The sequence below is a fragment of the Mycteria americana genome, chromosome 6 (assembly GCF_035582795.1).
Source record: "Mycteria americana isolate JAX WOST 10 ecotype Jacksonville Zoo and Gardens chromosome 6, USCA_MyAme_1.0, whole genome shotgun sequence".
Lineage (NCBI taxonomy): Eukaryota > Metazoa > Chordata > Aves > Ciconiiformes > Ciconiidae > Mycteria > Mycteria americana.
Genome location: NC_134370.1, coordinates 9,874,114 through 9,901,002, shown reverse-complemented (window position 1 = coordinate 9,901,002; position 26,889 = coordinate 9,874,114). Strand labels below are relative to the sequence as shown.

The window sequence follows — 26,889 nt, the reverse complement described above, 5'->3', positions numbered from 1 at the left end:
TTGGCTATCAAGATCAGCTTTTGCTTATGATTAAAAAGATTATCTGATGACATTTTAGGGATTAACAGATTATAGCCCTAAATCCAAAGATGTAGGTAACAATGAAATCTTATTATGCATTAGAAAACAAACAATGCAGTCACAGCTGATCTGAAAATTACTCCAAAATCTCTTAGTAGGGTCAAGACTAAGCACCAAAATTCTCCCCAGAAATACATGCAGATTCTGGTTGCTAGACTTCCCTCTCTGCGGGTACACAGACAAATGATTGAGGGACCAAATTTATAGCAGCTGGACCACTCAGTTATTTTTTTCCAATATTTTGGGGCAAAATCCAGTTTTATGTCTATTTATACCACATTCAGACTCTTGCAGTCATTAAGTTGCAATATAGCATAAACCCAGAAGTTTATCCTTAATCTCTTTGCTTCAAGCTTCTACTACCATGCGAACAAGTAAACTTGTGGTCCTGCTAACCTGCAGACTTCAGTGAAATTGGCTAAGCTCCGGCTGATCATATTTGAGAGTATTTTATCTGGTTTCAATAATTTATTATATGCTAACACTTGCAGATACCGTATGGCAGAACATTCATATATTTACTTACAGAAGAAAGCTTGGATTATAACGCTTCCAGTGGGATAGAAACATTTCAGGAAAATGTGATGTGTTTGGAAAATAAATGTCTCATTTCATGGACAACATATGCTTCTGACCTCCTTGTGGTCTCCTTTACAACCCAGTATATAAGCTAAAGCAGGGTAGTACAGACAGTGTACCTGAAGTACGAACAAAAGAAATAGCCTACTGGGCATGCATATTTGTCCATCCAGCCCAGTATTGTGTCTTCCACGGTAGTAATGAGTGATGGCATAAAAAGACACTTGCAGATGTGACAGGTAAGCAATTAGACAATAGATTAATGACTAGGAAGTTTGTAACCCATCAGAAGACAAATGAATGTCTCTACAGTAGGAGTAGACATGCAGATGTGCAGCAGGATCAGGAAATGCCTGAAAATGGGATTTAAAGAAATACTGCATGAGCTGATTACAGGTGCTACTAGCGAATCAGCAAGGAGGGGGGTGTTGCACGCAGCCGAGAGCACAGACAACCAGACAATTCATGATGGAAAATGACAGCAAACAGAAGCACATATGATACTACATATAAGACACTGATTAAACCTGGGAGAAGCATAGTTTGGACTTCAGTCCCACTGTATGCTCTTTGGTATCCAATGCACAGAATGCTTGCTTTCTACAATAACGCCCAGAATCAGAAAGGTATGAAGATGATTTTAAACATCTCTTTAGCCCTCCTCAAAAGCAGAGATCATGCTGAGCCACTAACGCTTCATTCTTTATTTCATCCAAGTAGTCACTGAAAACATAGATGTCAATCTGGTTATTATAAACACAATAAATTCCTGCGCAGAATATAAACATATTACATGTAGCTCTACTAGCATGTTTTCATTCTGGGGTACAAAAATGTACCTTCCAAATCCTCAACCTCTCTGAAGCAAAAGTCCAGACTGCAGGAAGTTCTTCTGTAATGTAGACAAATACATCCATTAGAGACTGGCCTGGTGCCATCAATCTAAACAGCAGAGAGATTTTCAGATAGAAAGGCTAGCACATTATCTCACTGTCTCACTCCATTTAAATTGATTTAATCTAGCCAATTTCATTAATTTGTAAGGAGAAAAGTTCCCAAAAGCTCTATCAATTAAAATAGCCTCGCTTTCAAGCTGTGTCCTAACTCACATTCAAGCAAAACACTAACTCACTGCATGTGCCACCCCAAAAAAAGAACTACCTTGCCAAAAAAAAAACCAACCCCAAACCAGCAGAACTCTGCTCTCAAGAGTATTAAAATAGGTAGTAATACTTATGTTTATTTCCGTGGAAACAACATCAAGCATGAGCAGGTGAAGATGTATTGTTGCATATGACATGACATTGGTAGCCTGTCCATAACTGAGGCCTCTCCAATTGAATCATCTCCAACGAGAACAAGAAGTACCCAAACAGAATGTAACCTCAGCTGAGTTCTTTTGCACTGAGACTGGTGAAATAATTTTTCCATTAGTTTCCAGTGATTTGCATTACTACTGGTCTGCTGGTATTTATCTAATATTCCCAGCAGTGAGAAATACCTCCATATGCTTGAGAAATTTGAGACTAATTTAAAAGAGCATAAAACCCCCCATATCTACAATTTGCAACATGTACAAGCACCACAGACTGGATTCTGCAGTATGGCTACAAATTCAAGCTCAATATATTGGTAAGTAAATGCAAGGTTATTTGCAGAGACTCAATTTGTTTAATAAGCTTAGGGATAATCACGTAATTGTAATATTTTCTTTGTTTCCTTTACTGCAAGGCATTTCATATTGAGGAGTCCTAATAAGTCACTTTTACAACTCAAACCTGAATTCCAACCAGAATGAAATGTTCTGTTTTAAAAAAATGTTTTTATATACATCAGGCACTCTTAGAATAATAAGAGGCCCTCAAGCATTAGAAAAGGTTTACCTCACCATCTGTGAAGAGGTGACTTATGATTTCATAAATTGTGAAGTACACTTAGGAATACTCTCACTGTTATAAAACTGTCTGCTTTTATATCTTCATGATACCTTACTGTTTCCTTATTCATTCTGCTGCTCGGAGATGGGAAGGCCCAGGCACACCCAAAAGACATTTTTGCAAACACAAATGGATTGCAAAGAGCATTTGAAATTACCATGTTCTCTTAGACACCTTAATCAAGGACGTGTGACTTAAATCCACATTTTCTTCAGAAATGATGCAGGCTCCAAAACGGTATCTACGGTGAGAGAATGGGAAGGTTCCCATTAAGACAGTAAACACCCTCGCGCTGATGGGAGAAAAGCTGCACCACTACTCAGTCCACTTGCTGACAACATGTGTGCATGCAAACCTGAACTCATCATTTGTTTTTCTTTTCTTAATGAAAGCAATACAAACCTGCAATATAAACCATACAAGCAGGCTGGATGTAGCCCCTGAGCTGTACTTATAATATAAAAATACTAATATAAATAAAAATAAATATAAGTATTTACATATTAAAATATACATAAATATTAATAATAATCTGGATGTATTGCAAAACTACAGCAGACACCACTTAAATTCATCTGAAGAAGGGTTTGCCTCCTACAGCACACTTTAAAAGTCTAATAGAACTTTCTGTGTTAAATCATAGAAGATAGGCACCTTCCAGATGCAGAGTCCATCCAGTTAATAATTACCTAAACGCAGAGATGGTACATAGGTTTCATCACATGCCTACCCACATAGAAAATTTACATTTCCTAAGAACATCTATAGAATATAACTTGATGAACCCCCAATAAGCAGATTTTTTTAAAAAACATAATTACCTTTTAAATTTATGTTATTTGATATGTCTGGATTTTGATAAGAAAATAGCTAGCTCTGCTCCTTAGCCACTTCAGCAAAGGTGTCCACATACAACTCGTATTTACTTCCACACAGTACTTGGACTGTAGCTCTCCACGCCTGCAAAGAATGGAGATAGTAACAACAATCAGTACAGCAGAATCATTAGTAAGACTTCATCACAAGACCAACAGTCATAGTCAGACTTCCCAGATGACACAAGTTAAAACACAGCAGTTAAACAGTAGTTTTGTCCTGTCTTTTGATTCGTCTCTCTCTGCTTGCTCCGAGCATATGAAGAAGTCGGTATTCATTCATCTCCGAAAATTAATGAGAAAGTTTTTCTCCATTTGGTACTACAGGTTCTCTCCCCTTTCCCATACTGGTCTGTCACGTTTCCAACATTTCCCTCTGCTCCCCCAGTGCCAAATCAATCCTGTTCCCCTACTTCCATTTGCTCAGCACCCAAACACTATTCCATGAATTGTAGCTGGTCCCAAAACATCACACCGCCCACCAGCTACATCTATAACCTCTGCTCACCCCATACCTCTGCCTTTCCTGTGGCATGCAAAAATGGCAGGGGTGATCTTTTTCTCTGACGTATTTGACTTGGAGGTGAAATAAAGCCCTCTTTGTCTCCTTCAAAGCTCTGGGGAAAAAAACAGCAGTGAAACAGGTAACGTGCACTGCCACAAGCCCTCTCATGCTGTGGTACACTGCAAGGCCCAGAAGGACCACGGTCAGCCAGGACCATGCCAACAGCTCCACCGGCCTCTCACCCAGCAGCAACAAGATGTCACTGACTTTCTGCGCTTATCACCCTTACACTGTTTTGTGGAGAGCCGGGCATTTCATTGTTTCCCTGAGGAACTCACAGTCCCTGCAGACGGTGACAGATCCCAACTGTCCAGGCAGACAGCAAGCCTTCAGCCGCCCACGCCAGGGCTGCTCCTCATGTGTGCCATGCTGGCAGGCATGGCTGGAAGTGCCTGTCTCCCAGCCCTCACGAAGCAGCGCGGCACACGGAAAGCCAGAGACCTTTGTGGGAGCCTGATGGCAGGCCTCTGGGCACGGAGACGGGGGCGGTGGGCGCCCCTTCCCCCTCGCCCCCCTGCCCAGGAGTTGCCGCAGAGGCGGGGGGCTGGCTCGGAGCACCCAGAGCTCGTTGCCCGCTCCCGCCCCCGGCCGTGTCCCCCACTGCCCGCACCCTGGGGGCCGGCGGAGAGTCCCTGCCCTGGGCAGGCCCGGCACAAGCGGCCCGGTTCGATCGACAATGCCAGGGGCCCGGCCGGCGGCGTCCCCGCCCGGGCGGGAGGACGGCGCTCTCGCCTGCCCAGGCCCGCGGATCAGGCCGGCCCGGGCGGAGCGGGGCTGGATGGGCCGGGCCCGGCCGGGCGGCCCGGCCGGGCCTCCCCGCGGCGCGGCTGGCTGCGTGCGGGGGGTGGCGGCCCCTGCAGGCCGCGCCGGGGCGGACACCCGGAGCCTCGGCAGCCGGCGCCGCAGCCCGGCGGTGTCAGTGCCACGGTGTCCGCCGGGGAGCGAGAGGCAGCGCCGGCGGCCGCCCGCCCGCCCGCCCGATCCTCGCGGCCAGGCCCCCGCATGCAGCCCTCACCCTGGAGCGGCGGCGGCGGATCGAGGAGCTCTCGCGGACCTCCCGGCAGCGGCTGCTCCAGTCGCGGGACAGGATGTTCTCCAAGTTCACCTCCATCCTGCAGCACGCCGTGGAGGCGGTAAGGCCGCCGGTGGGCCCGGCCACGCCGCGCCGGGGATGCAAGCCGGGCCTAGCCGCCGAGCGGGCCCCGCGGGGAGGAGCGGCGCGGGGCGGAGGGCTCAGCCCGCTCCCTAGGCGCGGCGCCCCTTCCCCGCCGCCTCCCCGTCTCCCCCGGGGCCTGCTGCCAGGGCAGGGCTGGCGGCGAGGGGGCCCCGCCGAGCCGGCATATCCGCCGGCAGCCGCGGCCCTGCCGATCCCGGCTCGCCCCTGCCGCGGGGCAGGGAGGCGGAGGCCGAGCTGGCCCGGGCGGGCCACGGCCAGCGGCGGGCCCCGCGCCGTGCCCGGGAAGGGAGCGAATTGCCCCAGCGCGGGCGGCAGCCGGCCAGGACTGTCGAGAGCCGGAGATGCCGGGCGAGGAGGGAGCGGCTGCTGCCCGGGGCTCCGCGGCGGGCCCCGGGGGCCCCGGCACAGCCTCCTCGGCCCGCGGGAAAAGCCTCCGGGCTGTCACCGCCTGTAACGTGCCTTCCTGGTGGGCCCCGGTGCCCCGCGCCGGGCGTGAGGGCAGCCCTTACCCGGCCCGGCCCGGCCCGGCCGTGCCGGCTGCTCTCTGCGAAACAAGTAAGAAAGGAGGTGAATTCAAGAAACTCCTCAAGATTTTCTTCCTGTCGTGGCCAGCAGACAACAGTCGCCGTCTCCGGTGCTTTTGTCTGACGTTTTCATCCCTGGTATCTTTTTTCAATTGGGTAGGGTGGAAGGGGAGGCCGAGGGGACCGGGGGTCGTGTATGGTCAGTTAGATTTCATCATGGAGCCTCACACATCTGTGCCCATCACAGCGCTGGGGAGAGGAAAGCAGCAGGGCCTATCTCTGAAGCTGCCATTTCTGTAGGCCGCGTTCGGCTGCCTGCGTATCAGGACTCATTTACTGTCTACACGATTTATTTTTGTTTGTTTTTCGGTGAGGTGGGGTCCTGGTAGCAATGTCTCTGGCTTTCAGCACCTTTCTCGGTAAGCCAAGACACCTACGACACTTGAGTTTGAAGAGGTGCATCTTTGGTTAGGTGCTAAATACTGGCAGTGAAATACTGCTTGAAGTGAAGGCGGAAAGTGTTGAAGGAAGATGGTTCAAACGGTTGAAAAAAGAGCCTGCATGCCAAATCCTACCTCATGTGAGGGGCACCCTTTGTGCATTAATGTATGCCTCGATGCTGCAAATACTTAAGCATGTGCTTGACTTTATGTGTGCCTGTGGTTCTGCAGTCTTTAGCAGGACTATTCAGGTTTTAAAGTTAAGCATGTATTAATTAATTGCAGGTTCCTAGTTTGCTCTTTTAGTGGTAGAGTGGAAATTGGAAAGCAATATTTTAAATAATGATGAAACGACTTACTTGAAAACTCTCTATGACTACATATGAATGCCTTCAGTAGACACTGCTTTCATTGGAGGAGAAACAGCAATTAGTGGCTGCCTGACTAAAGAAATCTTGTTATGGTGAACTGTGCCACATTTTGAATAAGAGTGGATGACTGAGAGATGCAGGAGTGGAGGAGAAGTTATTCTTTCAGGGCTACCAATTCAAGATAGCTATTAAAAGTTATTCCTAGAAGGTCGTTTACATTACTGATGTGTACAAAAAATAAACAAAAAGAACTGAATTTATTTGAGATCCATAAAAAACTAGGAAAAAATGAATGAGTAGAATGGAAAAGAGGAAAAGTAGAGATAATAGGGACTAGACGATCTTTTTTAATTAAAAAAAAAACCAAAATCCAGAAACAGATTGATAACATCATTTTGCAAATGGCTACTATCAAACAATACGCTATATGTCCTTGCTCAGCTCTGGTGTCCCTTTTAGAATTGCCTCATCCTGCTAACACCACTGTGATGGATCTCCTGATAATAAATACTGCACTAAACTGCATTTACAGGGTTATGGCAAATACCGAGCACCACATGCTAGGAATGAAATATGGAATCACAAAAGCAAGAGGATATTAAGAGTGTTTCTTAATTTATCTAGGAAGTTTGACCCACTAATTCAAAGACAGAACTGAGAAATAGAAACTTTTAACCAGTTTTGGGGCTGTATGTGACTTTAAAGCATTGTTTTGTTCTCTCTTTAATAAAAGTATGTGGGCTACTTAGCTTTCCTACTCTGAAAATGACAACTGGTGTAAATCCTAAATATTAGATAAGTCCACCTTGATGCTGCCTGTTGTTTTCAGAACCTAGAGAATTCGGAGCATCATTTTTACTCGCTGTTATTGCTGCGGAGCAAGTATAGCTGGTGCAGCCTCAAGTGGGCTGTGTTTCAGCCCTGAATATCAGCAACAGAACTGGTAACTAAGATATAAATTCTCAAAGGTTTTGGGTGCCTGCCTCCCAGAGGAATTCAGTTGCAGCTGAACGGTTTTCAGCTGAGCTGGACACTTAAATACACTTGAAGTGCCTAGGCTTAGCTTTCATCAGTAGGACTACTTTAAATCAGAATTGCTCGGGTAGCCCTTCTCCCCTGTTGTTTCTCCTGCACATCACTTATGTAATGCTGCTGTCCTGCCTCAGGGCCTGCAGGCCTGCAGACTTTAGAGAGATGCATTTAAATAGTAAGAGTTCCTATGTTATTAGATAATTGTTGTTATCTTACCCTCAATATGCCATTTCTCCGAACTATGATGAGGAGTTCCAAAGGTTGACAGTCTAATACACATAGGAATATTTGCCTTCCACTTGTTGTGAGTGTACCGCTCTTTAATTGACTGCCTTCGTGACAGGACTGTGATGAGGCAAACATAAGGGACCAGTTGCTTTTTATTAAGATTTTTTCTTACCTTGAATAACTCATAACTTCCAGTCTTTTCTGCCTAAATTGTCCAATTGTGTGAAATCATATTCCTGATTTTCATTACAACTCTATCCTAATTTTTGCCACCTCTTACCATGTGTCAATCCTGCCAGTATTTTAGATATTTTTGCCCTTTCAGGATTTCTCTGCAGCATCCATATGAGCAAGCACCACTGTGGTATAGTCTGACAGAGCATCCTTAAATTGGGTTGGGTGGGTCTGCAGTCTGCAGTCTTTGCTCTGTTACCTTACTTCAGGGCAGAATAGAAATGTTGTTGCTTTATGGGGTTAATATTAATGGATCTGTGACAGTTTATGTATGGCTTGTCCCCAAGGTGTTTTCTCTTTGCCATGCATTTCTGATATACTTTTGTCCCAAACATATGCCAGGAGTGCTACATTCTCAGCAACGTACAAAATGTAGTGTACAATAACAAAGCAGCAAGTTAGACTTATTTTTTCTCTTATCTTGTGCTCTTCACTCATGTTTCCCTAGACAAAATAGCTTGTCTGTAAAGTGGTCACTCAGTGTTCAAAGGACTTTTGTTTGTGTTTGATCTGGGCTTTCAGGAGGTGTTTCATCTTAATAGTGAACTCAAAAGGATGTTTTTGAGCTGTGTACCTTGAGCAGGAAAAATATTATTTTGGTTGTTTTGAATTTTGCAATTTGCTATCAAACAAGATTATTTGTATCACGCTTTTAGTGTCTGGGAGTGAATTTAGATTTCGGTGTCTGCTGCACATTTTTGGGACCGCTCTCTACCAACCTATTATTCCACTGTATCTCTTACATTGGTACCTTAAGGTGCTTTTAAGTAGCTTATTTTCTGTTTGTGTTTTGAGGCAAAACTGAGCTTTGAAAGAAATTGAGTCACTTGCTACAGGTACTGCTCCAAAATAATTAACTGCATAACTGCTCAGAACAAAATCTGTTCTTCTTGAACCCACTTTATTTGATTTAATGACCTCACTTTACTGATTGTTTTAACATTGTGCTCCTATTAACAAATTCTGATGGTGAAATTTAATGCATGGCTTGCGAACATGTGCAGTCTTAATTTTATACCTGAAAGCAGTGACCATTATAAACTCTGTGCATTCACCAGCTGAAGAAATAAAGTAAACCTTCAAGCATTAGTCCTTTTTCAGATTTTCCCTCAGGGCAAACCTTCACAGTAGTAAAGTAGTAAGATCGAAGGAAAACATCGAGTGACTGCTGTAGTTTTCCTTGTTTCAGTCAGGGGAGTGTGCGTGCACTTCCCCTTCGTTTCTCTTTGGCCCAGTTTCCACTTTCTTTTTCTGACCAGACAGTACCTGTTATTCTTTTATACAATGTTTTCTTTACTTGGTGAACTTGTCCAAAAGATACTGCAGGATATCACCAGCTTCGGTTGTTTCCGTTCTTTTCAGTATTGAATTGCACTTCTGAAAAGCATACACGAAAACTATGACAACAATTTTTAAATGCACAAAGGAATTGCTGTTAAGTACTGAATATTGATAGGTTTCTTTGCTCTTGACATTATTTTTTTTCCTGCCTAAACACAAATTCTATATACTTTTTAAAACTACGTGGAATTGTATTTTGGACAGATTTTATAACGAGCAGACTATAGTTCTGGTCAAAGATCTATAGTTCTCCTGAGAACAGCACTTTTCCTGGAAGGAGTGGGGTTCAATCATTAGTAACATATTGTCACCAGAATGATAAGGCAGCATGTGTTAAGTTTAGCTTGTAAATGAGAACACTTGCTCGCTCACTCCCAGGAAGCTCGGCTGCTGGAGTTGGGGACCAGATGGAAGAGCTAATCAATGTCTGGTTTTTAGTAGTGTTCAGCGAGTTTTGGCTATTTGATATACCAACACCCACACCGCAATCTTTAAGATGTTGGGTTTTTTTCTTGAAAGGAGGAGAACTTCACTTTGAGATTAGGAATCGATAGGTCAACATTAGTAAGAACATATGTGATTACATCAAAATGAATTATAACTGTGAGAAATAACTGCACTTTTAAGGTAATTCCTTCAAATTAGACAAATAGCAGCAATTAATGGCCTTCACAATGAATTTTGTTCTGCTTCAGTATCTTTATACAAGTATGCATACTTTTACAAAAGAGTGATTATTCAGATTGGCAACTGTAACATATATTTCATCTCCGCTGGTAGCTAATAATTCATCCTAAAATAGAAACTACAACTTCATCCTAGAATTACCTGCCCTAGTAGGGTTAAAGCATGTCAGTCAAGTGTTTGGGAGCTTACATTTTCCTAATACTTTCCAGTGCTGGGCTTTGTGTATAAGCTGGTATCTTAGTCTTGGTCCTTACTTTGATTTTGTGTCTGAATAACTAAGTTAAGAGGGTTGGGGTTTTTTTCATTTTTTTGTCAGTAAAACACTTCTCTCGGAATAATACATAGCATTGCTGGAGTTACATCTCTGTTAAATAGTCCCTGGAATAGCTGTGCTGTAAAAAGCAGATTTATACTAGGTCCATCTGTGGTGGGAAGAGAAATTTGGGGGTGGGAGTATTTGGGGGTAGGGGTACTTTAGCTGAACAAGTAAAGAAGTACAATTTTTCTATATTGTTAGGAGTTGCTGAGTCTGGTAGCCCAATGCAGGCGAAGCTGCCACAGGTCTATATCACCAGGTCCTGTTGGTGGCAAGTTGATCGTGTATTCCCAATAGGCATGCATGTACACATGCACAGGTGCACACACATGCTAATGGTATCTCTGTTTGGTATCTCTGTCTTGCAGTCCTCAATCAGAGAAGACTCTGTGAATCACTGAGTATTTTAATTAAAAAGGGCAGGACCTGTCCCTGAATTACCTCTTCACCTCTGAGAGGAGTCCCTGGAGGCGTTCATTGGGAGGGAGAACGTCTATATCCACAGTCCTCTCCTGCGGTGGATAAATTATTGACAGTGCTGAGAAGTGAAATCCTTTTCCTGGCACTGCTCAGAGGCACTAAATTCATCTTGAGGCAGATGAGGCTAGAAGAAGTAGAGAGGAAAATCACATCAGTCAAGGATAAATCTTTAATGTTATCTATCATCTGTTACTTTGGAAATAGAGTGGTCTGAAAGGCCTGGTATCCCTCAGAAGTGATCTCTGTGCCATTCATCAGCCAGAGTTGAGTTTTCGGTATAGTTTTATTGCAGAAAGATGCAAAATGATCATTACATTGCTTGAAATACACATCTACGTGTGACATATGAAGCATGATACAAAATACCGTGTGCTCAGTCTTCAGTTTGTTCAGTTATTCTTCTGAATTTCAATAACCTAGTATACTTCATAGTAAAATAAGCTAGTTTTGTCCAGTGTGCCACGTCCTGATATTTATTCTGTGGTAGCTGGTGTGCTAAAGTGCTACTCTCAGTGCCCAGCTGCAGAAATATGGAAGACTTAATGAGTCCACAGACTGTCAGGGGATGGATAAGCAATGTAAGTTTGACTTCCTAGTTGCCATTTGTGAGGGCACATTTCCACACAGGATGCAGGCGTAGATAGTTGCCCAGCACCACTACTTTTTTAAAGTCTTGTATTTCAAAGTCCTGTGTGCGAAGGTCATTAACAATTAGCATTCCACTTACTTATCACGGCAGGGCATGCTGTCCATGTACTGGGCTTTACATCTTTACCAAGATAAATTTAAGTGTCATTAAATTCAAGGAAAAGAAAAGACTGATGTGGAAAACTTCCAAGGCTTTTTCAAAGAGACCAGCACTACCCAGTGAAGAGTATACAGATGTTTGAGCCCTGTGCTTCTGTTTGTCCAAGAGCTGAGGCAGCTCAGCACTTTTTAGGCCCTATGAGGAGACACTAGAGGAATTCAGTTATTAATCTCAAATGTGGTATCTGTAGCTTCTAAGGGGAAAACTTTTTCACTGTGAGAGTGGCTGAGCCCTGGCACAGGTTCCTGGAGAGGTTGTGGAATCTCCATCCTTTGAGATATTCAAAAGCCATCTGGACATGAGTCCTGGGCAGCTGGCTCTAGGTGGCTATGCTTGAGCAAGGGGGCTTGGACCAGATGACCTCCAGAGGTCCCTTCTGACCTCAGCCACTCTGTGATTCTGTGAAGGACTGGACTTCACATCTCGTTGGGATGGTTCAACTCCTTATCCTTCCAAAACAGACACACCAACTTATGCATGGGATTCTTTCTGTTTGCCCACAGGTCTCATTGCTACCATCACATCAAGTGATAATCCTTTATTTCAGGATTGCCTATAAAAGAATCACTTGAGGACTTGATTGTCCAAAAAAAGCCTCAAGCAAGTAGGATTAGGCCTTAGTAACGACAGACCTTCATATGATCCGTTGAGTGGTGGGGGTTTTCCCTATAGGATTCCTGATTTTACGAGCTCTGAACATTTTATCTTGTGGTCACAAATGCAGTGTTTGCCTCAACTCTCACTTTGGAGAGCAGAGTGGTACAATGATCGTGGTCCTTTTTTCACATGCTGCCTGTAGTATGGCAGTTTTTTGTGCCTGTGGTGTAATGGGCTGCAGAGCACCCGGTTCTCAAGCTTGGTGAAGAAGGAGCAATATGGATGTTGACTGGGTGGGAGGCTGTGTTTCGTTCTTGCAGCATGTTATTCCTGGATGCCAGTCACGCCCAACCAGCCATCCCAAATTCCTCCAGAAAAGAAGAAACCTCATTTTCTTTCAGAAATGAAATAAGAAATGTATTTGTTAAAGAAAAAGAACAACCTATCAAGCTCTGGGGATGGGCCTGATGTGCAAAAAAAATTAAACAAGGATCTTTTAAAAGTTGCGGTTAACAGGAAAAAAGACATGGCAAAAACTGTATGAAGCAGCTAATAGGTATTTTTAAGGGAGCAGAGGGAGAGAGGAGAACAGAGCGTACAGAAAGGGAAGATGGCATCAAGAGCAGATGTAAAAGAACATTATTTTTTTCCTACAGAACAAAACTCTCAGATCTAAACAATTCAAACTTACATTTCTAGTGTTGCTTTGCTGTATGAGCAATTGCTTTTGTTGCTTCAAATAGATTGGTCATAGAGACATCACAGAGATTATTACTGATGTTCACAAGCTAGGCAGTATGACATGGGGCTCATGCCATGAATAATGTATGTAGTCCTTGTTAAAGGTAAAAGAGCACAGAGTAGGAATTGTAGCACTAGTCTGCAGCGGTTTACTTCCAAGTATAAGGTAAAACACAATTTAATCTCTGAGGAAATATGTTTATTTCATTCCTAACTGGTTTTTGTTTGTTTGGTTTTTTTTTTCCCCCATAGCTCGCACCTTCCCTTCCATTACAAGAAGATTTCGTTTACCACTGGAAAGCAATCACCCATTACTACATAGAGACATCAGGTAAAAGAAGAAAACATTGTGGTTTTGTCTCTTTATTGTGAAAACTAGGATTCCCAATTTCAGTGTTGTTAAAAAGTAAAGATTAAGAAATAGTAAACTAAGTCATGTCTTGTCAAAATACCAACAATAATAATTAGTAAATAAAAATACTGTGTACCTCCATTCATCCCTTAAAAAGTAGGCATGAAAAACGATTGAGGGAAGGTCTTCTTTCCTGAGTACCATGTAGAGAATTGTACCTTTTCATGTCTGACTCAATTTCTGTCTTCACATATTCTGTTTAATCTAAACAGACAACTACAGAAACGTAGTCCCTGCTATTAACCTTTTTATTGTTTTGCATCAGGGATTTTCTTTCTATTTCCAAAATTTTAACATAGGTAATTTTGTGGTCATAGTTTTTACCAGACATATCTGAATTCTGTGTGCTCACTACTAGGTATTTTTTCTTTAGTGTCTTGTCTTCATGAAAGGTATTTTCGTAACAAAGCTCTCAAAAGTGAATTTGTGAGCAGATTTAGAACACATTTTGTTAAAACTTATCTAGACCTTATTCAGTTCTTCTAAAAAATGGGTATTCTGATGAAAAATGACTGTCGTTGCTTTTCCTTAAACTTTTCCCTGGTTTCCTACAGCAGCTATGCAACATTTACATTTTTAATTTTCGGTCCTAGTTATTGAACTATTAAGTTTTAAAAGTGAATGTTACCATGCTTTCCTCAAGCTTATTAGTTCTGCATTTCTGCTAGAGTAGCTATTGAATCTATGTTTGTGTCTGGAACTCGTGATCTTGTTTATATCAATATTTACTCTTACAAGCTGAAACTTGACCCTAGGTTCTAAATACCCATCTTTTGGAACGCTATGTGGTGTTTCCTAAGGTAGAAATGACAGGGTGGTAGGGGAAAACTGATACCTGTGATTATGTGGTGCAGCATAAAAGCTGACCTCTCTCCCAGACTTTCAAAAGTCTTGTGAAAAACAGGTTTCTACTCAGTGGGTATATTTCTATCCTCTGCAGTGGGAGCAGAATTATGCCTAGGAAACTCAGGCAAAACACTCTAGGCTAACTGGAGGTTGTGGCAGAGACCAAAATCACTCTGATAAGGCAGTTTTCCTTTGTGAGCTTGTTGCCATTTTCATGCAAGTGACAGTTATTTTTAGATTATTGCATAAGAAGTAGTAACCATTTCCGTAGTGGGATATCTGTTCAAGTAGAATTTAGCTGAAAAAAATAAAAAGGAAAATCTCCACGTGTGGACGTGCTTTACAACGTGTTAATGCCAGCTCTTACTGCCAGTAGCATAAGTCCACAACAGTTTCATGACTTTAGTATAATGAAATCAAGAGTGTCACCCTTTCCTTCATAAGGTTTGACAGAATGCTATCTTAATGCAGAAAGTATAAAAGACAAATCTAAAAACTTTTGAAGAATAAACAGCATAGAGTTTGGGGTTTCTCTGTTGTTACCATTAGAAAAAATATTTATTTAGTTATCTAGTTTGTAAAGGAACTGATCAGCTGCAAATTAAGCTGATCTTAGAGGCTGTTTATAGATTTCAGTATACTATGCGAAGAGGCAAGGAGGAAGTTATCAAGACAGAGTGGATACTAACCGGAAGATTGAGAGTTGAACCTTTCTCTCCCTAAGCTTGGTTTCTGGCTGTAAAAGTTTTCCTTTTTGACTGTGTAATTAATGCATGTTTTGAAATTTGGCATTTCACTTTTTCCCCATTGCAAGATTAGATATCTGCCTAATGCATATTCCAGTTTACATTTCCAGATATGGTTCTGAAAATTCGATTTAAGACATGTTAAAAAACTTACATACTATATATAAGATTCTTTAAATGAGTGGTCATGTTTTTAAATCTTAAATTTGGAACTGAACTTAAGAAAAGTGAGGACAATATTTTAATCATTCTTAATTGCACATCTCTTCTATTTAGATGACAAAGCTCCTGTGACTGATACCAACATTCCTTCTCACCTGGAACAGATGCTGGATATTCTAGTTCAAGAAGAAAATGAGAGGGAATCAGGTGAAACAGGACCATGTATGGAATACTTGCTACATCACAAGATTTTGGAGACACTCTACACACTAGGAAAAGCTGATGTATGTACTTCTCAGCAGAGCAGATTATCTTTTGTGTGAGCTCCTAATTGTGATAGGGACTGAAGTTCTACAGTAGATGGTAGTGTGGGACACTGAACTCTAGCAAATAGCTGTTAGCTTATGTTACAAATAATGGTCTTTTAGAAGTGTGATCAAAGTGAGACAACCAGTGAGATGCTGACTAGGCAGAACAGTGAGATTTGTTACTTACCACTCTGATAATATTGACTGTGAAGCTAGAAGTAGGAGAAACATTTTTGTTCAGTCTAGAATTTTTCTGGCTTCTACAAGACAGTATTATCCCTCTGTCTCCTTCAGTAAGTGTTGGGAGATTCTTGGGTGAAAAGTGCTGTATTAAATACAAATTTTGTTTAATTTTTCTGAATGTGATGCATTATTGCTCAGAAAGACTTCCATGTCAGAAAGCATTAATTTAAGCTGATCCCCAGACAGCTTTCACATCCAAGTCTTTGGTATGAATGCAGCCCTTGGCAATGTTGTCTGGTTCTTCTCATGTCTGGTTTGTGGCACAAGTGAAATTAGCTTGATAGTCTTGGTGCATTCTTTTTGATATCTTTCTTGGCAGACTTATGAGCTGAAATGTATGGGGCTGGATGGATCGCAAGGTGAATTAATTTGGCAGCCCTTGTGCTAGAACTTTCTGTATCATGGTACAGATGCAGTTAGGAAAGCATGGTGTGCTGTTCCAAGGATAAGCGGAGCTCTCCATGGTTTCATTCTCAGTCAGCCTTTTACACATTGTCATGAGTTTTTAATCTGCTCAGTTTTACATATATAGACAATGTAGGGTACTAGCTGTCAGAAACTGGGATGTTCCTTGCTCTGGAAGGACCAGAGCTCTACAATTCTTGTTACTATACCAGCTGTCCTACGATCAGGCTAAGATACCTGATATATTGAAAATACTTGCTCAGAAATACAGCTCATTCAGTAATCTGTAAACTTTGTCAAGAAACCAAGATGAAACGGAGACATATGTGAAGCGGGTAGTTAGTAGTATGTTTCTAAGAGTTGAGAGAAGTCATTTTGCACTCATGCAAATATGCCTGTACAAGCAATTCTTACACAGCCTGTCTTTATACTTTGCCACTTGTGAGTTGATACATCTGAAGTAAACACACAGTGCAGTGCTTGCAAGATGTTGCAAAGATCTGTTGCAAAAAGAATAATATCCCTTCACAGCAATCACTTAGACTTACTACATTATTGTAGATGCACCCTGATGGTACACATTTTGCCATTCTTTTCAATGGATTGCTTGACAGCTAAGTGATAATGAGGGATTAATAATCAAGGGATAATAATCAAGGGATAATTACCTTGGAAGGAGAACCAGGTTAGGCAGTTGTCATTCCTGGCTGTTGCCACCCATGCTCCATTCACCTGTGCATTGAACCATATGAGGGAAATGATGTGGGTTAAAATTAACCTATGGAATAACAGCATTTATTAACATGATAGAACATGTTAGAGTCAGGGGGGATTTAGCTAGAAACAAAGGTACATAAAGGACCACAAGCCACCAGATGTCATGCAGATAGGAAAGTACTTTCATGTGACATGGAGCATGAGGGACAGTAGAACATGTGATTTATATTCTGCTGAATCTCAGGGAAAACAACAGCTTTCTCTTGTTCTGGAACATCTGTGCGTTTATAGACACTTTATCTGTCTAAGGTTAATTGCTCATGAATTTAAAAAACCTTTTGTAGACATTAAGATGTTTATAGTTTATCATCTTATATTTGTGTGTACTGACTCACTGAATTGCTGGATTTTGTGGCACAGTACACTAAAAGACAGCTGACCTGTAGCCAATTAATTCAGACTTAATTTCCCCTTATCACTGTATTGATACGAATATTTCCTGGAAAGATGGTAGAAGTCTTCACTAGAGCAATTAACTGAAAGTATGAATAATTTGAAAAAGAAAATAGTAATGAGATGCAACATTTTTTGTTGATCTCTGTTAATATCGATAAAAGTAATGTGTTAACAGATGATGATTTTTTTGAATACTTTTGCATAAATTATTGCTGTTTAATTAGCCATTTTGAGGGACAAATTTGCATCTATGTTTCTCTCCGCATTTGTTATATTTTTGTTGTTGTTCATCTGTTTTTGTTTCAGTGTCCTCCAGGAATGAAACAGCAAGTTTTGGCTTTTTATACAAAACTTCTTGGAAGAATACGGCAACCTCTTCTTCCCCACATAAATGTGCATAGGCCAGTACAGGTATTGTTCAAATTTTAAGTAAACTATATTTTTGTATGACAAGTTTCTCTTACTCTGCTGTAGCTGATGATATTTTTAATTCTTCCATTGTCGAGTGAGTTAAAGAAACTGCTCGAGTGCAATATCAGTTTTAATGTATTGATGATTAGAGCCTTGAACTGCCACTGCAATGCAAGTCATAAGTAAGAAAGAAATCTTGTCATAGCAATCTAAATCTAGAGCAAATGTTCAAGTCAATAATCATACATCATTGTAGTATGTATATAGAAAAAGAATTCAGTCCATCATTCCTAGAAAAAGCTCTAACTTACTCCCTGTCTTAATTGTTCACTTTTCTTTATGTGGCAGAAATTAATCAGGCTGTGTGGTGAAGTTCTGGCAACACCAACAGAAAATGAAGAAATTCAGTTTCTCTGTATAGTATGTGCAAAGCTGAAACAGGATCCATACCTGGTCAACTTTTTCCTTGAGGTGAGTCAATCAAATCAAAATTTTCCAGGTGTATTTACTGTGTCACTGATAAAGTCTAATAGAGAACTGCAGGTATCACATTGTGCTTCATAGCTTAGTTTGCATTCACTCTGATTTTTCTCCTGTTTGTTGTTTGTTTTTTTTTCTTCCAGAGACTTGATACATCTGATTATTTTTACTAGAATTTCATTCAGGCTCACAAATATACCTGCCTGAGGTCCTTATCCTTTGTAGTTAAAGTGCCTTTAGAGTAAGAATATGAATTGTAATGTAAAACACTGTGTTAGGGATACCTTGGATTTCTTATGTTGTTTTGTCTTCAGCCCAATAAAGACTAAGGGACAGATTGCATGGGGCACTGAAACCTTGCAAGTTGCTAAGTGTTCTGCAGGATTGGGCCCTTATTTGGTAGTGGCACATATGGTCTAGCTGCAGTGCCAGCTCACAATCTACAATATGACATTATTTTCTATCTGTAAGAAAGCCAAATATCTTTACTCCCTCTTCAAACTTAACATGTGGCGTTGAAGAAATCAGAGTGGGAGGAGAAAGAATTTCTAGACTGACTTTCTGTTCCCATTTAGAAGGAGCATATAAAAGTTTAATTTATAAAAGTCCATTTAGAAATGCCTCCTGCTCCCACTTTGATGTTTCCTATGGTGACACAGTATCTATTAAACATGTGATACATAGGTGAAAAGGTGTAGGTATAGTGTGCTCCAGGAATATTTTACAAGCTTTCCGCAAACAAGATCTGTAACAGCAGAGGCTGTTAAACTGCAAAGATATGTTATTTTCTGTTAAGTATGTGAATATCACTTATAAGTCAGTAGTAAAGAATCCATCTTGAGTTTATTTTTACCTTAATTAAATACCACCCTGATTGCCATTGTATCCACTGTAGTTGTACAAGCAGTAGAAATGGTGTAAGGATTGAAGTTAGTGTTTAAACATTAGAAGCACTTAGAAGCAAACTACTGGATATATTACATGCAGAATATGGTAGGAGTCCAAACCAGGATTACTTTTAATGTCATTTATGTAAGTTGCATGCTTTGAAAAGAACCCTGTGAATGACTGTTATACTCAAATAATGCCCTTGAAATCAAACCTGAGAACCCCAATCATAAGAACCACAAGTGTTTTGTCAGACATTAGTGTTCTTCCCCAAAGTAGCGAGATTACAATATTAGAAATCAGACATGGAAAACCAGATGATTCCAAATTTCAGAGATCTCTAGTTTCACAAAATGCTGGCTATAGAGCTCAGGCAAGCTGAAGAACATTTCTTGTAGCTCCTGTTCTCTTCACAACATTATTCTAAATGTTGTAGCCTAAGGTATATGTCTTTACAACTTCTGATAGTTGTTTCCAAATAAGGTATTTGCGGTGCAGAATTGTCCTTTATTAGAATAGAATATTCTGGTTGTTCACATCTATGCCTCTTAGAGGTGCTGTTGTTGTGACTTGATAGCTGTTTCTGACCTTCAAATGCATGAAAGGGTAAATTTACAGAATTCTGTGTGGCATTTATTTCTCAAATCTCCAACACATATAACTGAAATGCAGATACATCTCTCCAAAGCAGTCTGTTTGTATCTGTTAGTTTTGCTTCCTTCTTTGACTTTTCCTGATCAGTTTCTACACTATTTTATGGACATAAAAAACTGAGTATGTACAAATCCAGGATTTCCTTTGTATGATTCCATATCAAATAGTTTGTTGATAGAATGCAGTTTATATTTTAGTAAAATCTTTCACCTATATCACTTAACCAATAAGGCTATATGGCATAACTGTATCTCTTGGGCAAGTTACTTTTGTTGTGGAAATAAGAACTGGGAGAACTGCATTCTACTTTTTTAAACCTTTAAAATCCATATACTAATTTTATTTTGGCTTTAACTTATTCTTTTCTTTAAACTGAGTTTTCCTTTTTCTTGTGTAGAGAGAAAGAACATACATAGGAATGTTTGTCTTATCACCTCTATCTCAGTCATTATTTTGTGCTAAACTTGTTACCTCATGTTTTTCCTTATTCATTTATTCCTTAGTTGCCCCATCTCATCTCATCTCATCTCATCTCATCTCATCTCATCCCATCTTATGTGAGATGCTCCTTGCAGCTGATTGTTCCATGCAAAGGGACGCTTGATTCTCTGTTTCAATTTCTGCTCTTGAGACCTTAAACAAGTTCTAATATGGTGTCCATTAAAAAATTGTACTTTCATTTTATAAAATGAACAATAGTTTCACTATTCACTTCTACTTGCATTACTACAAATAACCAGCTTTAGATTTCTCACCATGAATTAAGTAGAGATTCTCATTAGCTGTGACATCACTTGATTTTTTCACACAATTGTTTTTAAATCTATCTGAACTTAGATATGGCATCATCCACCACAGATTTTGAAACTCTGATAGTTGCATATGATAAAAATATAAAAATGTATTTTTATATTGTCTGCTCTCTGTTGATGCTGAATTCACTTAGAGGAGTACTTTATCTAGAAAGCATTGAATATGTGTTTTATGTAACCTTTTCTATTAGGTCATTCAGGATCCTGTTTTGCACCTTTACAGGAGGCAGGTGAGCAGCTAAGCTGCAGAATTGCATGATTAGACAAAAGGAAGCTTAAATACACGCAAAAATTCTGTCTATGTGTTGTTCAATGTACAGACTGCTTTGTGTCACCTGCCAATGTAAGAGAATGAGCTATGGACAAATTTCTAGGGGCATTTATACATTTATATATGTTAGGTCTTCTCATCGATGCCTTAGCTAAACAAACTATGGCCTTCCAAATGACAGAAGAGTCCAGACATGAGGTAATAGGCCAGTGTAAGATCAAATAAGTATTTTACAAAATATTGTCTAATTTTTGAAAAAAAGTAGCTTTTCTCTTTGGCGACCCTGCCTGCTACTTGAGTATTGCCAGCAACAGTGTATAATCCAGGACTGAAATGCAGTTCCAGCCTTTAGTTCTGTGTTATGTCCCAGGCTTATCGTTGTGATTCAGATATTCCCATGTATTGATAAAATATATGGGAGGATACTGGAGGACTTCAGAAGATTTAGGGATAGACAGACATGGTTCAGACAGACAGATTTTGGTTGCTTTGCAGCCTTATGCATTTCACGCTGTAAAAAACCCCATATGTTGCAGGAGTAATTTTTCTACTGTAGTCAGAAATCGTACTTACTTTTTAGCATGCAGTGTGCTGCTTTTACCACTGGGTTGCCTCTCCAGGGAACTGGTTATATGAGTGTATCACAACATTCAGTACAAATTCTCCACAAAGAATGCACATCAAGCAAGCAAGCATTCGCAGCAGTTGTCTAGTTTGCTGCCTGAGACTGTCATGTAGTTAGTCCCTGCTGGTTTGTATGTACTAAACGCCATTAACCCCAAATGGTTACTGTTTTAAATTATTAATGCTTGAGATATATTTGTAATAATTTTGGTGTTATCATAGAGGAAGGAAACCATTTGGATTTATAATCTCACTGCTGTACTCACTTGTAAAAGTGTCTTGTGCTGAAGTCTAATTTGTGGTTCTAATAAAGTATTATTCACCTGTGCTTACGCCAGAACACTGAATTCTTGCCTTGCTGTGAGTTTCTTCTTGGTATCACAGAGCACAAATTTAAATGTCTTTTTATGTGCTGGAGACAGATTTATGGGAAGACAGATGGGTTGCTTTCTTTCAGGCTAAGTAGAGATGCTTTGTAGCTTCCAAGAAGGTTCTCTGTGATCTGTTATAGTATCCAATGGCCAATACTAACTTCTAGTATCTTCTGTCCATTCAATCTACTCAACTTTGTCTTCATGAGAAACACAACTTGAGAGTACTCTGCTGTCATAGAAGACCTTTTTTTCCCTTTCCTCTTGAAGATAAAATCTCAGGAAGTTTAGAATTAGTTTAATTGTATGACTCCAACTGGAAATAGTGTTTCAGACATTAGATGAATTTGAGGCCTTGACCTAGAAAGGGATGTTTTATAGTATGTGCTTAGGTCTAAAGGTGCACTTATAAGGTAAATGAAAAACTTCTGTCAAATAGTGGGCAAATCAAGTGAATATGTGCCTTCAGTGGTAGAGAGAAAAAGATGCCATCTCTTTGTAAATGGGGTATTCAGCCTTGAAGCAAAATGGTACAGGGCTTAAGAGAAATTTAAGCAGATTAAAAAATGTTCTGGGTTTAAAAACTCCCACACTCCTGCAACTCATTACATTCTACATGATTACTGTATCTGGCCTTGTAGAGAACTACTTCAAATGCTGATGTAAAAAATTTGCTTTTAGTAAATTTCTGCTTCAGGATGAACAGTAATTTCAACTGTGTAATTCCAACAAAATGCTTTGCAGAGTAAGTTAAAAGCAATGGCTTCCAAAGGATCAGCAAGTGTAATCACAGAAGACATGCTAAAAGGCCAAGACTCTTTGACAACAGACATGGGACAGCCTGTTCAGCCTGAAGAAATACCTAGTACTTCTGGAGCAGAGCAAATGGAGAAGGAAGACGACCTCCTGCAACAGGCGGATGATCTCTCTCTCAGTCTGGATGAACTAAATGTCACATCATCACCTGAGTCCTCCCCTGTTAATCCAAATCAAGACTATAATTTAGTGAATTCTCTACTAAACCTCACTAAAAGTCCCGTGAGTTGGTTTTTTTGTTCTGTTTAATGTGATAAAATGAAATCGTTTGGATGCTGTGTGAAGTGGGCAGAGGGAGTGAATATACATGTATGTACCGACTGTATTTTAACTATAAAAAGTAAAATGAGGTTTGTTTTGCAGGCAGTTTTTGGAAATTGGCAATTTGCTTTGCCAATTCAGATTAAAATAAAGATATTATTTTAAAGAATTAATATTAAGTTTGTTGATGGTAATGTAGCAGTTTTGATGAGTAATTTGTATAGGATGCTGCATGTTGCACAGACAAGCTACATAGGTAATCATTAGGTTAGGTATACCACAAGAGAATATTTTAAAAACTGCTTTCAATTGTACTGACTTAACCAAACCCACTTTTTTTGTAAAGGGACTGAGCTATCTCTAGGGGTTTGATTTCTTTTAAAAACAACTGCTGTATGTCTTACCCAGCTCCATCCTCTAATTCATACTTGGATTCTTTCAGAAAACTTAGATGAGGGTTGAGTAAGCCTATAATTGCTACAGCAGTGTTGAGAGCAGAAAACCGAATCTACTGATGTACCTTGTTATTGTTAGGTGATAGTTTACATTGTCTAATATCTTGGTCTTAAGCTGACCTACAGCACTAGTTCTGTCCACCTGAAGGTTGCAGTTGCATTCTTAGTATTTGACATGGATTCAGGTGAGATTTTTTATTTTGTACTACCCGAATTCAATAGAAATAAATTGTAATCACTGGAAAGGCAACAAAAATAAATGCATTCACTCACTGTGGGGGAATGGAGAGGTTTTATTTGGGAGATGTTTGCTTCTTGATATCAAGTGAGCTTCATTCACCCTCTGATTAATTCTTCCATGCCCTTCTGCCAGGACGGCCGGATAGCAGTGAAGGCCTGTGAAGGCCTCATGCTTTTGGTGAGTTTGCCAGAACCAGCAGCTGCCAAGTGCCTGACTCAAAGCACTTGTTTATGTGAATTGTTGACAGACAGGCTGGCCACCCTCTACAAAGCCCTGCCTCAGTCACTGGATCCCTTAGACATTGAAACAGTGGAGGCAATTAACTGGGGGTAAGAATTTTATTTTTGTATTTAATACCCAAGGTGACTTTACACCCCTCCCTGAAACTAATTTTCTATAGGTAGATAAGATGTTTAAAATATTCACACCCCCATGCTAAAGTCTCAAGAGCAGACCTGAGATCCCAGCTGCAGCATAGTGGTACGACTTCGGGCATCCAATGTACGTGTGATTTCTGACATGGGGCCAGGTTTGGCTGCCAGTCCCTTGCAGAGATTCCTCAGGGGACAAGTTTTTCCACTGAATTACGTTAGCAATTTGTAGTGGTGTAACTGCAGTATCAGGTCCAAATTATTTTCTTGTTCAGATGTTAAGGATTTAGGAAACATAAACTTTTCACTGTACACTGCTGCAGGGGGCAGGAAGGGTGTCTTTGATAACAGGCTGTTGTTGCAAAATTTTTGCAGTAAAAAAGAAGAAGGAAAGAGTTACTGCATAACTCATCAGCATGAAGCAAAAGATACATGCCTGTTATCCTAACTGTTTGTGTGTTAGATTCTCAAAACATTTCTCTTCCTCACTCTGCCTTCATTATTATGAATTGCTTGTGATCTGTTAGTACTGAGACAAAAAGTAGGTATATGCAAAATAACTACCAACATTTCTGGTGGTTGGAGTTTGAAGTTAGAAGGGAAAAAACCACAACTTTGAGTAGTGGGATAAATAATTATTGGACTGCTTTACAGAAGAAAATGGTGAATTTGTTATTCCACAGAGCCTTTGAATTGGGATACATGTTTTTTTCTGAAAGATAGAATCTAGTTCAGGTGTACACTGTGGTTTTGGTTTCACACAGAGGTCGCTTACAGAGTAGAGAAGAACAATTGCCTTCATTTTATGGTTCTCTGACTACAGGAGTTATTGATTCAGCTTCTGTGGTCTGTGTTTCCTGGGAGAACAGGCTAGGTGATCAGTTTTCCCTTCTGACTCAAGAAATACTAAACCAAACAGAGTTCTTCTGCTGTACATACTATGTATCCTTTAGCATGCCACTGAAAACCTGTGTAATAATAGCACTGCCAGATTAGTAGAGACCGGCAGAAAAGCTATTTTAATGTTCACTTCACTGCAAGTAGATCATTAATTATTCTGTTAAGTTCAGTAAGAATAAAGTCCAAGATTCTTCAATTACTTGTAGACTAACTATTTTTCCCTGTGTTTTCTAGTTTGGATTCCTATAGCCACAAAGAAGATGCATCTGCTTTTCCAGGGAAAAGAGCGTTGATTTCGTTTCTTTCATGGTTTGACTACTGCGATCAACTCATCAAAGAAGCACAAAAGGTTTGAAATGTTTACAGATGATACAAATATATTCAGCAAATAAGTAGTTCCAGTTGTTTCTTAGCTTTTGAGTTTGAGACATACCATTTTGTACTTTTGTTTCAGACTGCTGCTGTTGCTATGGCAAAAGCTGTGCGGGAACGATTTTTCATTGACGTTATGGAACCCCAGCTGATGCAAACGTGAGTAGCATCCTACAAGACACAGCAGAACAGAATCTGAATCAAGCTATTTTTTTCAGCTGAAATCCATTACATATCTGACATAAAGTTTTTTGTTCAGTTCAGAGATCGGAATCCTCACATCAACTGCACTATTGCATCGCATTGTGCGTCAAGTGACTTCAGATGTCCTGCTGCAGGAAACAGTTTATTTTATACTTGGAGAAAACAGAGAGCCAGAAAGTTTGACAGACATCAACAGACATCCATTGCGACACAGGTTAATCGAACACTGTGATCATATTTCCGATGAGGTGAGAAGTGGTAATGATATATAATAATGTCTGCTGGCCAGTTCTGTCTTGCGTAGAGTCTGTAAAAACACCACTGTGAGGTCTTTTCATATTTGTGTCAGCTAACTTTTTTTGCGAAGGAAAAGAGTTCTGACTGCCAGTCCTACAAATTCCCTTTAGAAAATGAAAGTCAAGCTGTTTTCTCCAGCTAGCACATTGTTCCCATTAATAAGATTCTTTGCTAAATTTGCTGGCCCCCTATGCATATCTAGTTGGGCTTGCTCATCTGTAAGACAGGGCAAAATCAGTTTCTGTAATTGCATTTTAATTCATGCTTTGTTATATGTTACACCACTGTTATTTTCCATGTTGTGTCAATTGTGTCATGTTATCACATAAGGCATAGTTAAAAACTTAATATTTTTTATATAAAGTAACTGTGGTCAGAGAATACACACAATGCCAATTAGAAGATGATATAATAACTTGAAGCACTTTACACACAGTAAAAGTTGTTAAAATAATTGGCTTCAGTAAAATCCCTCTTCAGGAGCTGCTTGTTTCATTTTTTCCATGAAACCACCTCCACCCTCTACTTTTTCAAATAAAAACCAAGCTTGCCTGAAATACAGATCTATGCCTTCACATACCCATTTTTTTCAGTATGGTTACCTGCTCACCCTGTCAAAACCAGTTATTTGTATAAATCAGTTGATCTTTGCAGAGCTAAGCACTCTAAAGCTGTCTTTTAAAACTGTCTCTGTATTGCTCAAAGTCATTCTCCTTTTAAAAACCTACATAATATCTCCATGTAAAAATCTTAGCCTATAGTTCTAGTCACAATATCCTAGTATTACTTTGTTTTATTCTGGGTATTTATTACTAACTTTAAGTCCTGTTCTGTGTCTCACTTGCACAATGATAACCATAATATGGAAAGCTAAGTTGTAAGTTCTCTGGATGTTCTTTGTATTGTTACTTTGGCAGATTTTAGAACAATTTTTGTTTTACAGGAAAAAAATACATCCACATACAGATTTTCAGATGTGTGTGAACTCTTCATCCATGTTTATACCACATTCAGCATAACAACTTTGTAATTTTTCTTAGGATTTTTGCTTCCTTCCATAATGTAAATAAGTAATTGCAATGTTCTAGGATGTACAAACCAGATAAAAGGTAAAAAGCATAAGGCAGCAGCGGATCAGTTTATTGAATTTTTA

The 26,889-nt window shown here is 40.2% G+C and overlaps 1 protein-coding gene and 1 long non-coding RNA gene across 4 annotated transcripts in view; one reads left to right on the top strand and one right to left on the bottom strand.

Moving 5' to 3' along the window:
- Positions 1-388: 388 nt before the first annotated feature.
- On the bottom strand, positions 389-5,172 carry LOC142411131 (uncharacterized). Of its 2 annotated transcripts, XR_012776126.1 has the most exons (5): positions 4,267-4,639; positions 3,988-4,089; positions 3,419-3,557; positions 2,755-2,838; positions 393-1,552 (listed from the first exon to the last, which is right to left on the bottom strand). It is a non-coding gene; the product is annotated as an uncharacterized LOC142411131 (long non-coding RNA). The 2 variants fall into 2 exon arrangements; XR_012776127.1 differs by lacking the exons at positions 3,988-4,089; positions 4,267-4,639 and adding an exon at positions 5,053-5,172 and having other exon boundaries at positions 389-1,552.
- FHIP2A (FHF complex subunit HOOK interacting protein 2A) overlaps positions 5,037-26,889 on the top strand; it is a 36,210-nt gene continuing 14,357 nt past the window's right edge. The window contains exons 1-11 of one of the 2 annotated variants that reach the window (XM_075504480.1): positions 5,037-5,170; positions 13,266-13,344; positions 15,294-15,463; positions 17,615-17,719; positions 18,068-18,190; positions 20,745-20,783; positions 22,564-22,857; positions 23,725-23,921; positions 25,098-25,212; positions 25,318-25,394; positions 25,495-25,687. In XM_075504480.1, the coding sequence (XP_075360595.1) occupies positions 5,126-5,170; positions 13,266-13,344; positions 15,294-15,463; positions 17,615-17,719; positions 18,068-18,190; positions 20,745-20,783; positions 22,564-22,857; positions 23,725-23,921; positions 25,098-25,212; positions 25,318-25,394; positions 25,495-25,687 (1,437 nt within the window). In that variant the 5' untranslated portion in view covers positions 5,037-5,125. The remainder of the gene's footprint in view (positions 5,171-13,265; positions 13,345-15,293; positions 15,464-17,614; positions 17,720-18,067; positions 18,191-20,744; positions 20,784-22,563; positions 22,858-23,724; positions 23,922-25,097; positions 25,213-25,317; positions 25,395-25,494; positions 25,688-26,889) is intronic. The other variant, XM_075504481.1, reaches the window with a different exon arrangement.